The sequence below is a fragment of the Mastigoproctus giganteus genome, chromosome 13, assembly GCF_048544385.1.
Source record: "Mastigoproctus giganteus isolate SK-2022 chromosome 13, ASM4854438v1, whole genome shotgun sequence".
In the NCBI taxonomy this organism is placed as follows: Eukaryota; Metazoa; Arthropoda; class Arachnida; order Uropygi; family Thelyphonidae; genus Mastigoproctus; species Mastigoproctus giganteus.
In genome coordinates, this window is record NC_143587.1 from 111,537,228 (window position 1) to 111,552,407 (window position 15,180).

General features: G+C 35.8%; 1 protein-coding gene across 1 annotated transcript in view; it reads left to right on the forward strand.

Moving 5' to 3' along the window:
* LOC150076361 (protein arginine N-methyltransferase 3-like) overlaps positions 1-8,034 on the forward strand; it is a 240,780-nt gene extending 232,746 nt beyond the window's left edge. The window contains exon 11 of the mRNA XM_090387332.1: positions 7,925-8,034. Coding sequence (XP_090243458.1) covers positions 7,925-8,034 — 110 coding nt within the window. The remainder of the gene's footprint in view (positions 1-7,924) is intronic.
* Positions 8,035-15,180: the final 7,146 nt, after the last annotated feature.

The following is a 15,180-nucleotide window of genomic DNA, read 5'->3' on the forward strand; positions in this document are numbered from 1 at the left end:
ATTAATCCATAATGGGTTAACAGAAATAAAAATGAATGACATTTATAAATAGAGGGAAAAATACAACAAAAAAAAAACCTTCCGAACTGCTGCCATATAATTTTTGCAGCAAAGATGGATTTTACATCACTAATCAATATTGAAGAGCACAATTTAAAATTTTTTGCCTAGGGTGCCAAGAAAGCTTGGGCCAGTCTGCATACAGATTATAATTGAATCACTCAGAGATCATGTAAATAACAATAGGCACAAATTTGACACACACAAATAAATAGTAAACTATTAGAAATAAGTATAAAACATGAACCACAACCATGCTTTAGAGATCAGATTGGAGAGGCAGTACTTGCACAAATATATATGCCCATATGCAACTGATACATCTTTTCAAATTATGAGAAATGATTCTCCCCTCATTGTATTCAGGATTGCCAGATGTAGTTTGTACATTAAGGATGTGCTTTACTGCAATTACAAAAGCACATCTTTATTGACTGTACATTGTAAAAGTATCTGAGCATCTACCTAAAAGTCTTAAAAAAATTACAGGAATCATTGACACTTATAAGGAATAATGCAAATGCAGTGGAACCTCAAAAATATGGCATCCTTGGAACATTTCTAGTTTTTTGAAAGTTATACATACATAGCTTAAGTATTCAGGGATAATTCATATTATGTATGTATTCTGTATTCAGGAAAGTCAGTAGCATAGTTTAATGCAGTCACATGATCAGAGACTATTTTAATTTTACAATGTGAATTTGGAGATAACTTTTCATTGCAAAATAAAATAAATATGCTTTTTTGCTAACTAAATATCCTAAAATTATTGTCAAAAATCACATTTGAATATTTTAATTAGATGGAACAGTAGCTCTGATTCCAGCTACCATAGAATGAAACCCAAGCTGCTGAATTGATCTGATGGGTAGCAGCAAGCTTACCTAATAAATAAAAGTTGTGGGTTTGAATTTTGCCTCTGGTATGGGTGTTGTGATTGTCCAATATTAGTATTAGCCATATGGTGCAAGGAAAAACTAGGCTTTTGCTTAAACAGCCAAAAAATAAAATAATTAAATAAAGTCTCATTATTATTTTTATAATAATAAGTAAATAATAATATTAAAATAAAATAAACTATCTATGTAATTCCCTCCTCATCTAGGTACCTATCCAGCTGACTTGAATTTCACCAAGCTGTCAGCCTCAAAGCTTTCTGCAATCCAGTCTGAACCTTTTCCCCATAATTTAAACTTATGGCCCCACTTCTGGAATCTTTATAATTGCAAAAATTTCACCCTCATTCATTGTACTTTTTCCTCTCAAAGCCTTACAGACCTCAATGAGGTCTCCTCTAAGGTACTAGCCATGCTCTGCAGCCCACACATTTGAAGCCTTTTCTCATATGGACAACCTTTTACCAATCTCACTAGATGTGTTACCTTTAAAGAAGCTCAGTGGTGTCTTTTTTAGATGCAATCTCCATACTTGAACATAGTATTCCAAGTGCAGTCTTACAATTGCCTTGTACAATGGGACTATGACCTTTCTTGCCACTTTTCTACACTGCTTGGAGAACTTTTTGTTTGACTTCCATAACTTCCAAATTCCTCTCTTCTACTGCTTTTAATTCAACCCCACGAGTGTATAAGTTATTTTGGCTATTTCAGATCTTGCATTTGTAAGATCTTATGCAAGATTGCATAAGATCTTGCATTTGTTACATTAAAACGTATCTGCCACTTTTCTGATAATCCTTGAAGCCTATCCAAGTCATCCTTGGAGCAGTGCTGTTTGGCACTGATTATTAACTACTCTCCTGATTGTTACATCATCTGCAAATTTTGATGTCATGCCCTCTATCCCCTTGTCAATGTCATTTACGGAAATCAGAAACAACAGCTGTACTAGAACCACTCCTCGAGATCCCCACTTCTGACCTATATCAGTCCAAAAAATAACTGTTAATCACAACCCTCTGATTTCAAAATGTTCCAGGTCATGCAGTAACCTGTCATTTATGTCTCATATATATATATTTTTAATATGAGATGGAAATGGATGATATGGTTTTTGCAATCAAATCACCTTAAAAACTAAATACAAAATACTGCATTTCTAAGTACTGTACTGCGAATTAGCATTGAATGTCTTGCGAAACGATAATTTTATATGTTGCAAATACATAGTAGCAGTGACATGCAATCTAGGAAATACATAAAACAGAAAAGAATTAGTAATGTAAATTATTAATGGGACATAATGCATAAAGCTGGCATCTGTGGTGTTTTCTTTATTTTATAAGTCCAGTCAGCCTATTTTTCCTCTACCCTTGTATGGTTGACTGCCTTCAGAGAAATATTCAAAAAAGTACCAGATTTTTGATAATTACTGATTCTTAAATGCCAGATTTATGAGCTTATAGCTTATACTGTATTGATATGTATTATTCATTCAATCATTCAGCATTATAAATGCTTTTAATATATATGGTAAGAACAAAAAAGTTCTAGGACTAATTGTTAAAAATATTTGAAAAACTTACCTGAAATCCACTAGCTTTTTTTTTGCACTATGTGACTAATACTAATACTGTAATGTCCATAATTTTTATAGGAGATAGCATTTTTGTTTCACATGCGCAAAGGTTTATTTTTATCTGTTATTAATGGTAAATAATTATTTTATACTGTTTTTTTTTTTTTTTTTCAGAATATTGCTTTATGGACAAAAATCTATAAAATCTTTTTTTCTTGAAAAAAATCACCCTGAGAAACTGTATTAAAAATATATTTAAAATATATTAAACAGCTTTATAAAGAGGAATATGATATTTGAATAGTAGAAGCTCTGCACAGATGATGTGAGGTGTGAAAGATCTTGCTCATCAACAAATAAACTTGTTTTCTGTATTAGAAGCATTATTTATGCTGAACTGATGACAGCCTCTCAAATTGGAATATCATGTGGTTGTTACCAATCCATCATATCTATTATTGTAAATATGAAAAGGTCCTGCAACTTCTTTGCTTCCAAACTTTTAAGAGTAGATCAAACAAACAAGAGCTGAACTTTGAGTTGTTGTTGTTATTTGGTTTTTAGGAGCATTAGCAACTAAGGCCATATTGCTCCGGTGATGTGCGGTGGTCATTCCCTGACCTTTCCGCATCCTCCGTATTTAGTGGTCACGGGCTCGAACCCCAGTCTAATCAAGAAACGTGTGCTACGCACTGCTGTTCCTGCCCACCTGGCTATGGAGGCACCTGAACTTTGAGAATAACTGGTTGAAATATGTGATCACAATTCTGGATTTATAAAAATAATGACAGAAAGTGAAATATGGTGTTATCTTTACAACCAGCAGACAAATTGTTAATCCACTGAATGTAAGTCTCCCATAAAAATAAAAAATAAAAATTTGAATTGACAAGTTTAAATGTGAAATTATAGTCAGATTGTTTTTGTTGTTGGGTTTTTTTTTTTTTTTTTTTTTTTATACTCCAGCATGACCACCAGGTCAGAGGCAGTTACAATAAATCATGAATACAATCATTAACTGTATTTAGCAGTCAGGCTTGAACCACAGTCTACTTAAAGAGCGTGCGCTGCTGCACTCTCACTCCTGACCACTGGACTACATGTGTGTTTGTGTGGTGCCTTGCTGGGCTGAGAAAGGGGCTATAAAGGCATAACCATTATGAATTTATTACCAGGAGGATACTGTTAATAAGACTGTGTACTTAGGAATTATTAAGTGCTTGAGATTAGTAAGAAGGAACAGACCAGATATGTGAGAAAGGAAAAATTGGAAATTACTTTGTGACCATAATTTCTGATTACCAAAGCCTTCTGTAATTTTTTCACGACATCCTCCTTATATATACCCTACATAGCAACATGTTCTTCCTCCCCCTCCCCCCTTCAGGGCTAAGGAACTTATTAAAATTACAAAGGGTTGTCTGATGAAGCAGAAGTTGAGGTAGCTCTGATGTATGTAATCAAGCAACTTTCAAAAAAAAAAAAAAAAAAGATTTCTAAGATCTTTTTTGCAATTGTATAACAGGTAGCAAAAATATGAAAACAGTAAAAGTCATTAATTTGAAGCGTTCAGTCATGGAACTTTTTGGTGCTTCCTTGTACTTTAATGTAATTCAATATTGCAGTTTATTCCACAAAAGAAGTGAAGCCTCATAGCCAATGTATGAAGAGGCATAGCATTAGTAAGTCTTGTGCCAATAAACCCTCTGGCCAACTAACATGGCTTTTAAATACAGTCTAATTTTGTAGACCTTATCACACCATGGCTGAGTAAATCATTTATAAATAGAGGGAAAAATACAACAAAAAAAAAAACCTTCCGAACTGCTGCCATATAATTTTTGCAGCAAAGATGGATTTTACATCACTAATCAATATTGAAGAGCACAATTTAAAATTTTTTGCGATCACAAAGGGGTGCATAGGGTTCTCCCCTTACGGAAACTTCACAAAACAGACATACCAACCACACCCCAGGGGCTCATATCTGGTGAGTATGGGCTTGGCACACCCAGGGTCCTCAGCTGGATATCATCATTCTTCTCTTTCTTGGTGATTCCCTTCTACTTCTCTCTCTCTCTCTCTCTCTCGGGGTAATTCAGAATTTTTTTTTTTTTTTTTTTTTTTTTGTCTAGTGCATAAGCCTCAGGCTTCCTTGCACCCTATGATTAATAATAATAATAATAAAATACATGTAATATACAGAAATTTGATGTTATTGTCTTCCTATGATTAATAATAATAATAAAATACATGTAATATACAGAAATTTGATGTTATTGTCTTCCTATTCCTTAATTCAGCATTTGAGCAAAAACAACAATGAGTATCCACTACCTGTTAACTGCAGACAGTGAAAATTAAATTCCTAAAAGTATCTTTGACTACAGAATATAGGTATGAATTATTCACTAAGATAGAGAATCTCAAAGTCACAAGTTCCTGAATGCACTCCCATGTGAAGTATTCGCTAGAGAGTATTTATTTTGAAGAAGTTTCTGAAAACAAAAGTGTTGGAGTACCTGCATAACCAAGTGACAAGCATCAAGGGACTCTCGTGGCTGCCCATGGCGAGACCGTGTTTGGCAGTTTGTCATGTGGGGGCTGGCACTTGACGATGGGTGCTGCTAGGTTCAAAGAGATGCTGATCAGCACTGCCCCTCATTCACCACCACTGCCCCATGCTATTTGGAATTGGGAACCCGAGGGTTTGCACGGACGGTGCAACCGGGCACGGGGTGGAGACGCGAACGCGTTCCCAAAATGGCATCTAAGATCATACTTCACAGGATCATTTCTGTAGTATGATTAGCAAGTTCAGACCCTGAAACTTGCAGCAAACTGAAATTTCCCTTGTTAAAAACACAGGTTTAGAAACCGTTTTCTATTATTGTTGTTGTTTTCTGTATGGAAAATAAAACATATAATTAACACACAGAGCATCTGTAATAAAAATATTAAACTATTATATTTATCAAATTTCCAGTTACAGAGTTCACAATAAACAAACCAACATCAGCTCTCATTCAGTTAACACGAAGATAACATTCCTGTGGTTGAGGTATATTTCATTTCTGAGTTCATCTTTAATTATGAGTGGCCACTTTAAATACAGAGTGATTCATATCAGTAACTCTGACAAATAAGCACATTTTAGTCATATGATCCTTCAAAAAAATCTGTAAGCAGTTAGTTTCTCCCTTGTATGCAGATGATACAAAGGTTGGCAGGGTTGTTAAGGACACTACTGATGCTATGCTACTGCAACAAGATCTGGAAAGGTTGAGCAGATGGGCTGAGAGGTGGCAAATGAAGTTTAACATTGACAAATGTAAAGTACTACATATGGGAAACAGCAACCTCAGGGCAACGTATCAACTCTGTGGTATTACACTGATAGTGGTAGAGAATGAAAAGGACCTGGGGATAATTGTGCAGGCAGATATGAAGTTCTCTGAACAGTGCAGATGGGCTGCAAGAGTAACTCATGGTGTCTTGTCAGTGATATACAGGAATTTTTCTAGCAGGGATAAGGAGGTGATTATTCCCTTGTATAAGGCAATGGTCAGGCCACGCCTTGAGTACTGTATACTGGTCTGGAGGCCTCATTTCAAGAAGGATGTAGAGCTGCTGGAATGAGTACAGAGAAGGACAACAAGATTAGTGAATGGAACAAAAGGTTTCTCTTACGAAGAAAGGCTTAAGTTTTGCAAATTACAGTGTCTGGAGACTAGGCACTGGTGAGGTGATCTAATAGAGGTGTATAAAGCCTTGAATGGTTTGAGCATGCTCAATGCTGATGGGATTCTTCCTCTTGCTCAGAATAATCACATGAGAGGGCATAAATTCAAATTGAGGAAAGACAAATGTAGGATAGATGTGCAGAAATTTGCCTTTAGCCAGCGGGTAGTTGGTTGGTGGAACAGACTTCCATCCCTTGTTGTGGAAGTTGATAGCCTAAATAAATTTAAGGCTCAGCTGGTCAGGTATTTCAAACGAACGGAGGGGTGAAATGGAAGTGTTTTTTTGTTTTTTTTTTTATCTGATGCTGCATAAGCTTGCTTTCTTGTATCATATGCCTCTGCTAATGCTAATGCATTACCATTTTTTTCTCTTTTTTTTTTTCTAAATGATTGTTCACTGTTAATTTCTATTAATCTTTTAAATTAGCAGTTCAACACTTGCAGTCCATGCTCTTTAAAAAAAATAAAAAATTCTCTCAAAACTCTAAATTCTGTAAGCTTTATTAATTAGACTTTATTAACTATGAACAAATATGTATCAGCTGGAATAATCGTCTGTTTCATCTTAAATGAACATTCTATTTCCTCTAGAAACTTTATTAATATCCAAACGAAATTGCTGTTTATTATCAAGCAATAAATTTATGTAAATAGCCAGGACACAGTCCAAGCACCTTACAGAATAACCATTTATATACAGTCGATTCCGGTTATTTGGGACTCATCAGGACTAGTGCATTTTGGCCCGATTAAGTGGCTAGATTGCACTAACAGAAAAGCCCAATAAACAGGTGACTGCTAATTGTTTTTATTGTTTTATAGTTGTGACCTCCAGAAATCTGACCGAACCACAAGGTATGGTCAGAGACAATCGTAGGGTAATCTCCAGTGCTGTGGTCTCCTGCTCCGATTAAACGGCATGTTGTCCCAATTAAGCGAAGTAAACCCTGGCTGTTTTCTCGATTGGGTTCTGTTGTTTAAGATTTGTCCCAAATAAACGGCTGCCCCGATTAACCGGTGACCCAAATAACCGGAATCCACTGTATATATATATATATAATTTGTTATGACTGAAAAAAAAATCTGAGTTCTAAAGGTTCTTATTAGGCTCAGTCATCATACTGATGCCTTAGCACTAATCCTAAACAATCCAATCCAGCATACCACTCTGCTTGCTTGCTGCTGTAATTAATAAAATTACAAATTAATTAATTAATGAAATTATAAATTGATTAATTAATAAAATTAACAAAACCACTGAAAGCAAGAAGTTCTGAGTAGAACTAGTGATGCATACTATCCAGTTCTTTCAGCTTGATTGGTAATGAAGCCTCTTTCAATCACTTTTCAAGATGAATGAGCAAAATAACTTCAGATTTGAATGGTTAACACATGGGTTCTAAGCAGGTAGTGCTTATAATTTGAATGGTGGTCATCTTGTTTAAAGATGACAAGGTAAAATAAAAATTCTCCTATTAGAATCTTTTAATCCTGTGAATTTGATTTGAATCAGACTAAATAGGCTATAATTTTAGTGACAACTTTTTTGTTTCAAAAAATTTTCTGGTTTTTTTTTTTTTTTTTTTTTTGTAAAATTCAGGTTGTGAAATATATCTTTTTAATTTTAATTTATTTTTCAGGTGATAAGATCCAGGGAAAAATTACGTGTTCTAGAAACAAGAAAGAACTTCGATCTCTTATTGTCACCTTCACCATAGGAAACAAAAGTCAGACTTATTTCCTTTCCTAAGAGGAGAAATAAGATTATAAAATTCTCATCTATAAAATTAGCAAATGCTAATTTTACAGCGTGTAAATTTTGATTTTAAGAGAATAAAAAAAAATATATTTTTATTTGAAGTATTTTCTAAGGTCTGATTAATATTATTTAATGACAAAAAATTGTATACATTAGAAATCTAAGAAAACAGGAATTCATATTAAAATATATCCAGATTTCGGGTGATCATATAGCCTTTAAAAAAAAAACTGCATTTCTATACATTGACATTATTGTACGTAATGCTGTACAAGTGCATACTACATTGAGAAAAGACGCCTCCGTAGCCAGGTGGGAAGGAGCAGTAGTGCATAGCACACTTCTTGATTAGACCTTGGTTCGAGCCCCTGACCACCAAATACGGAGGATGCGGAAAGGTCAGAGAATGACTACCGCATATCCCAGAGCAATATGGCCTTAGTTGCTAATGCTCCAAATAACAACAAACAAAGAAACATTGAGAAAAAGGTAATGTACAGTACACACAGAAAAGTATTATGTTGTATAATACAGTAAAAGCAAAATTATTTCCCCTGAGTTAGTAGTAGTAGTAGTGGCATGTGATGCAAGAAAGCAAATGTATGAGCTTATGCAGCATCAGCCAAAAAAAAAAAAAAAAATCACACCATTCCCTCCAAATGCCTGTCCAGTTCCTCCTTAAATTTATTCACCCTATCAACTTCCACAACGACAGATGGAAGTTTGTTCCAGCAATTAACCACCCGCTGGCTAAAGGCAAATTTCCGCACATCTATTCTACATCTGTCCTTTCTTAATTTGAATTTATGCCCCCTTAGGTTCGTAATCTGAACAAGTGGAAGGATCCCATTAGAATTCAGTGTGCTGAACCCATTCAAGGCCTTATACACCTCAATCAGATCACCGCACAGGTGCCTAGTCTCCAGCCACTGCAGAACTTAAGCCTCTCTTGATAAGAGGATCCCTTCATTCCCCACCAATCTTGTTGCCCTTCTCTGTACACGTTCAAATAAATCTACATCCTTCCTAAAATGAGGCCTCCAGACCTGTACGCAGTACTCAAGGCGTGGCCTGACCATTGCCTTATACAGAGGGATAATCACCTCATTTTCCCTGCTAGCAAAATTCTTATATATCATTGACAAAACCCCATGACCTGCCCTGGCAGCCTGTCTGCATTGCTCAGAAAACTTCATATCTGACTGCACAATTACTCCTAGGTATTTTTCATTTTCTACCACCTCAAGTGTAGTACCACACAGTTGGTACTTTTCTGTGGGGTTACTTCTACCCATATGCAGTACTTTGCACTTGTCAAGGTTAAACTTCAGTTGCCACTTCTTAGCCCATCTGCCCAAATTATCTAGATCCTGTTGCAGTAGAACACTGCCATTACTGTCATTAACAACCCTGCCAACCTTTGTATCATCTGCAAACTTCGACACTAAGCCTGATATACCTTCATCAATATCATTGATCAATATACAAAACAACAGTGGACCCAACACCGAACCCTGTGGGACTCCACTAATAACATTAGTCCAAGAAGCGCAGCACCCCATTGATTACCACCCTCTGTCTTCTCGCACTTAACCATCCTTTTATCCATTGTAGCAACTTACCCTTAATACCATTCTGCTCCAATTTGTACAATAGTCTTCCATGCGCAACAGTGTCAAAAGCTTTCCTGAATTCCAAATATATGATATCAAAATTATTGAAGTTTGAATGGATTGAGTAAGTTAAATGTTGATGACATCCTTACTCTTGCTCAGACAACACATGCAAAAGGGAAGACATGAATTTAAATTGAAGAAGGATGCAGGAATTTACCTTCAGCCAGTGGGGAGTTGATTGCTGTATACGCTTGCTTTCTTGTGTCATTTGCAATTACTAATACTATACATAGATTCACACATTTGCTTCACTATACTCCCATGTTGAGTTCTCTAGTAACACAACCTTTTCCAAACTAGATTGTATTTTTACCAAACGCAGTCCTCCGTCTCACTTGCTTTTCTTTTGGGCACCATATTTTATTTAAGGACAAATACAAATGGACTAAAGTTACTGTCTTGTTTACAAGCACAATTAATCTAAACTTATTAGTGTGTTTTGTCCGCTTAACTCATCATTTTACCAAAAAAGGTGTCCAGAAACTCTTGGGATAATCCATCATTAATCTTGTTCACAAATAGTAGCAGACAGTTCCATGAACTTCTAACATATTTCCCCTGTGGCTAGAGTGCAGTGAAAACTTTTGTCTCTAGATGATTTCAACCTGCACAATCAAAAATCTTATATGCTGCTTCAGATGTCTAACCAGGGCTAAATTTGCCTATTCTTGAATGATTTGCTGAATTCATTTTTTTTTTTTTTTTTTTTTTTTTGTTTTTTTTTCAAAAATTGCAAGAAAATGGGTAATACCAAATTTGGGAGGTTCAGCTTGTATCCTCAATGCATGTCATGTCAACTGTAGACATGAAGCGTTTTTTTTTTTTTTATTTATTCCATGTAGTAATATAACAGCAACATTGTTTTTACCTGATTTATATTGAACCTGTTTGTTTTTGTTGCTTTTACCTGATTTATATTTATATTGTAATCTGTTTCATTTTGAAGTTGACATTGATAAAAACAGATACAATAAAATCCCATTATAATGCATCCCTTCAGACCTAACAAGTGTATCGTTCATCAGGAGAAAGTACCTGCATAATTTTATCTTACATCAAAAGAAAAGTAACTTACACTATACAGAAAAGTATTATGTATAGTATGATTAAAATAAAATTTATTTTCCCTTCCAAAATATACCATACATCAGGAACAATCCAGAATATGGCCCATAAGTTAAATAAAGCCTGCCTAACTCAGGTGCAGCCCATCTGAGAGATTTATATATATATACAGTCTCACACACTGTTTTCTTAAATACTTCACAATGTTAAATAGTAGTATTTGCACTGACAAAATCAAAATTAGTCAATAAATAACAATACAATTGCAACTGTGTACTCTTTTGCTGAATTTACAGACAGGACAGGAGAGCTGGAGGGGTTATGCTCTTAGTTAAGAAGCATATTAAATCTAAGACAGTACATTGCTGTGATATAAGCACTGGAAAAACAAAATTTAGTGTAGGAATGTGTTATAGGCCTAATAACTGTGATGAGTATACCAAACAGTTATACAGAAAAATAGAGTGGGATAGAAAATCAGAATGTCTCATAATGGGGGGATTTTAACTTTCCAAATGTTGACTGGAATTTGTTGGTTGGTTGGTTGATCACACACCCTAACAAGACTTTTGTGAATTTCTTGGTCAGCTGTTTTCTACAGCAGCATGTTAGAGACACAACAAGAGGAAGCAATACTCTTGATCTGGTTATCAGCAGTGATTCTTCATGCATTAAGAATCTACAGGTAAAAGACCCACTGGGTGGCAGTGATCACAGTGTACTAATGTGTAATTTAATTAAAGGCATAACTACTGGCAAGGGTAAAGGGAAAGGATTTTGCTTTCGTAAAGGTGACTACTGTGGTCTCAGACAGTTTTTAAACTCTGTACAGTGGAACTAACTGATGATGTTACCAACAGCAAATTCTAAATGGGAAATATTCAAGGAAGTAATCAAAGAAGCCACTAGACTTTTCATACCAATGAAGAAATACTTGTTAAAGGCTTAGACATAAATGGATGTCAAATGAACTATTGAGACAAGTGGCAGAGAAGAAAAGTGTATGGGATGCATATAAATTATCAGGTGACATAGAAGCCTACAGTAGATATAAATTAGTCTGTAATCGTCACAAAGGAGGTTAGGCAAGCTAAGACAGAGTACAAGAAATCTTTGGCAAAGGATGCAAAGAAAAACAGCAAAGCCTTCTAAGCTTATATTAACAGTAGAAGGAAGGGATTGAATCACATTGGGTCACTTGATGTCTATAGTTAACTGTTGATTTGACAGTTTAGCTAAATGACTTGGTGATAATGAAAGGAAAGTGGAGGAAAAATTGTTGAAAATTGACAAAAAAAGGCACCTGTGGTGGATGGAATCTGTTCAATTATATTAAAAGAGGCAGCAGAGGAGTTAAGCATATCCTTTGCCATAATTATGAAAGCATCCTTAGATTCAGGGAAGGTCCCTATGGACTGGAGATGTGCGAATATATCAATTCATAAAGGGGGATCAAAAGGCAACATGGGTAATTACGGACCTGTAAGATTTCTCATAATCTGCCTTTGCCTGTCTAACTTCCTTTGTGACTTGATTACAGAACAGCTTATATCTATCATAGACTTCCATGTCACCCATTAATTTATATGTATCCCATGCATTTTTTCTTCTCTGTCACATCTCTAGTTCATCTAACATCCATTTAGGCCTAAACCATCTGTTCCAGGGAAAATAATGGAATTGCTGGTTAAAGAAGTAATGCAGGACCATCTGGACATGCATGTGATTATACTACATGCGCAACATGGATCTGTTAAGGGGCAGTCTTGTCTAACCAGTCTGATAGGTTACTGTGATGTAGGAACTGAATGCAAAAAAGGTTTTAACATCATATACTTGAATTTCAGGAAGGCTTTTGATACTGATATGCATAAAAGACTACTGTACAAAACACAGCAATGTGGCATTAAGGGCATGTTACTGCTATAGATAAAGGGATGGTTAAGTGGAAGAAGACAGAGATTGGTTATGGAAACTTAGCATTAGCATTAGCAAGGGTACATGATGCAAGAAAGCAAGCTTATATAACATCAGCCAAAACACACACACACACACACACACACCCCTTCTCATTTCACCCATTCACTCACTCCAAATGTTTGTCTGGTTCTGCCTTAAATCTGTTTAAACTATCAACTTCGACAACAACAGATAGAAGTTTGTTCCAGCAATTAACCACCTGCTGGCTAAAGGCAAACTTCTGCACATCAATCCTGCAACTGTCTTTCCTCAGTTTGAATTTATGCCCTCCCAGGCGATTATACCGAGCAAGTTATCAATGGGTACTACTCTTCATGGACGAATGTTATTAGTGGAGTTCCTCAGGATTCAGTGGTGGGGCCATTGCTGTTTTCAATATTTATCAGTGACATTGATGAAGGTATATTATTATTATTATTATTAATATCCATATGATGCAAGGAAGCCTGAGGCTTATGCTGCACCAGGGGAAAAAAAAAAAAAAAAAAAAAAAAAAACAGTTCCCAGCAACCCTGTGAGAGAGAGAGAGAGAGAGAGTGTGTGTGTGTGTGTGTGTGTGTGTGTGTGTCAAAATTAGAAGGGAATCACCAAGAAAGAGAAGAATGATGATATCCAGCTCAGGACCCTGGGTGTGCCAAGCCCATACTCACTAGATGTGAGCCCCCGGGGTTAATATCAGGCTTAATGTCTAAGTTTGCAGTTGATATAAAGGTTTGCATGGTAGCTAATGGCAATAATGAAGGTATGCAACAAGATCTAGAAAAATTAGGCAGATAGGCTGAGAAATGGCAGTTGAAGTTTAACATTCAGAAATGCAAGATATTGCAGGGTAGCAGTAACCCCAGAATAGCTTGTGTGGTAGTAGATTCAGGGTAATGGAGAATGAAAAAGACCTTTGGGTAATTGTGCAGTTAGACATGAAAATCTCTGAGCAGTGCAGACATGTTGTTAGAACAGCTCATGGGGTTTTTCAATGCTATACAGAAACTTTGCTAGCATGGATAAGGAAGTGATTATCCCTTTGTATAGGGCCATGATTGGGCTACATCTTGAGTATTATATACAGGTCTGGAGGCCTCACTTGAAGAAGGATGTAGAACTGCTGGGATAGGTGCAGAGAAGGGCAACCATACTGGTGAAGGGAACAAAAGGATGCTCTTACCTAGAAAGGCTTCATTTCTGCAAATTGCAATGTCTCGACATTAGGCACCTGTGGGGAGATCTGATTGAGGTATTCAACGCCTTGAATGGATTGAGTAAGCTGAATGTTAATGGTATTCTTCCACTTGCTGAGACTACACACGAGTGGGCATAAATTCAAGTTGAAAAAGGATGGTTGCAGGATAGATGTGTGGAAGTTTGCCTTCTGCCAGCAGGTGGTTGATTGTTGGAACAGGCTTCCATCTGTTCTTGTGGAAGTGGATGAGTAGAATAAATTCAAGGAACAACTAGACCAATTTTTTGAGGCTACAGATGGATGAACCGTGTGTTTTTTTTTTTTTTTTTTTTTTGGCAATGCTATATAAGCTTTCTTTCTTGCATCATTTGCCATCATTACTACTACCACTACTGCTAATTAAAAATGATTCAACTTTTGGGGTAAGCTGCTTTGTGTTACTGCTAAAAAATTGTTTTTTGAATAGCTTAAAGCTATACTTTGTTGTTATCAATGAAAATTCATGCGATCTGCACACACACACACACACACATATATATATATAATTATCTATAGGTTCAACTTATTGTGGAATGTTCCCGATTAATGGTGTTTGACCATAGGTATTAGTGTGCTTACGGATCAGGTTAGTCCATAAAGGCTATCTTAATTCTGTAGGGCCTATAAACATATTATATTTATGTAGCTTATTACCTAATGGTAAGGAATTTTCATTACAGTTGCCTGATGAATTTTCATTACCTGCAGCTAACATCTTATCAAAATTAATGATTATGCGTATATATATATATATATATATACTAAATTCTAAATTTAGTATATATAATTGCAGAGCCTGGAACTACAATTCAACTCTGTACCCATTTAGCAATGGGAAGCTGAAGTCCCAGGCTCAAAAATTTACATTACAGTTTACTTATATATTTTTAGCCAATCTAAAATCTGTTCCTAGAATCTGTTCCTAGAAAGTTCTGTACAATTATGGATGGACGTACTAAAACAATGAACTGATGCACCAAGTTGGAAAGCAAGTTCTAGTAACCTCTCTCATCTAAATGTCATTCCACTGGTATCAAGGCATCCAACGTGTACAACAAAACACTTGCCAAAACAATGCATCACTACCATTTCTGCTCATTCCATCACTGCAACAGTACTCTAATGTCCAGTGTTGGCGTTCCTGAGCCCACTGTAACCATGCCTTTTTGTTTTTGTGACAGAAGTGAAATCTGGTTGTCA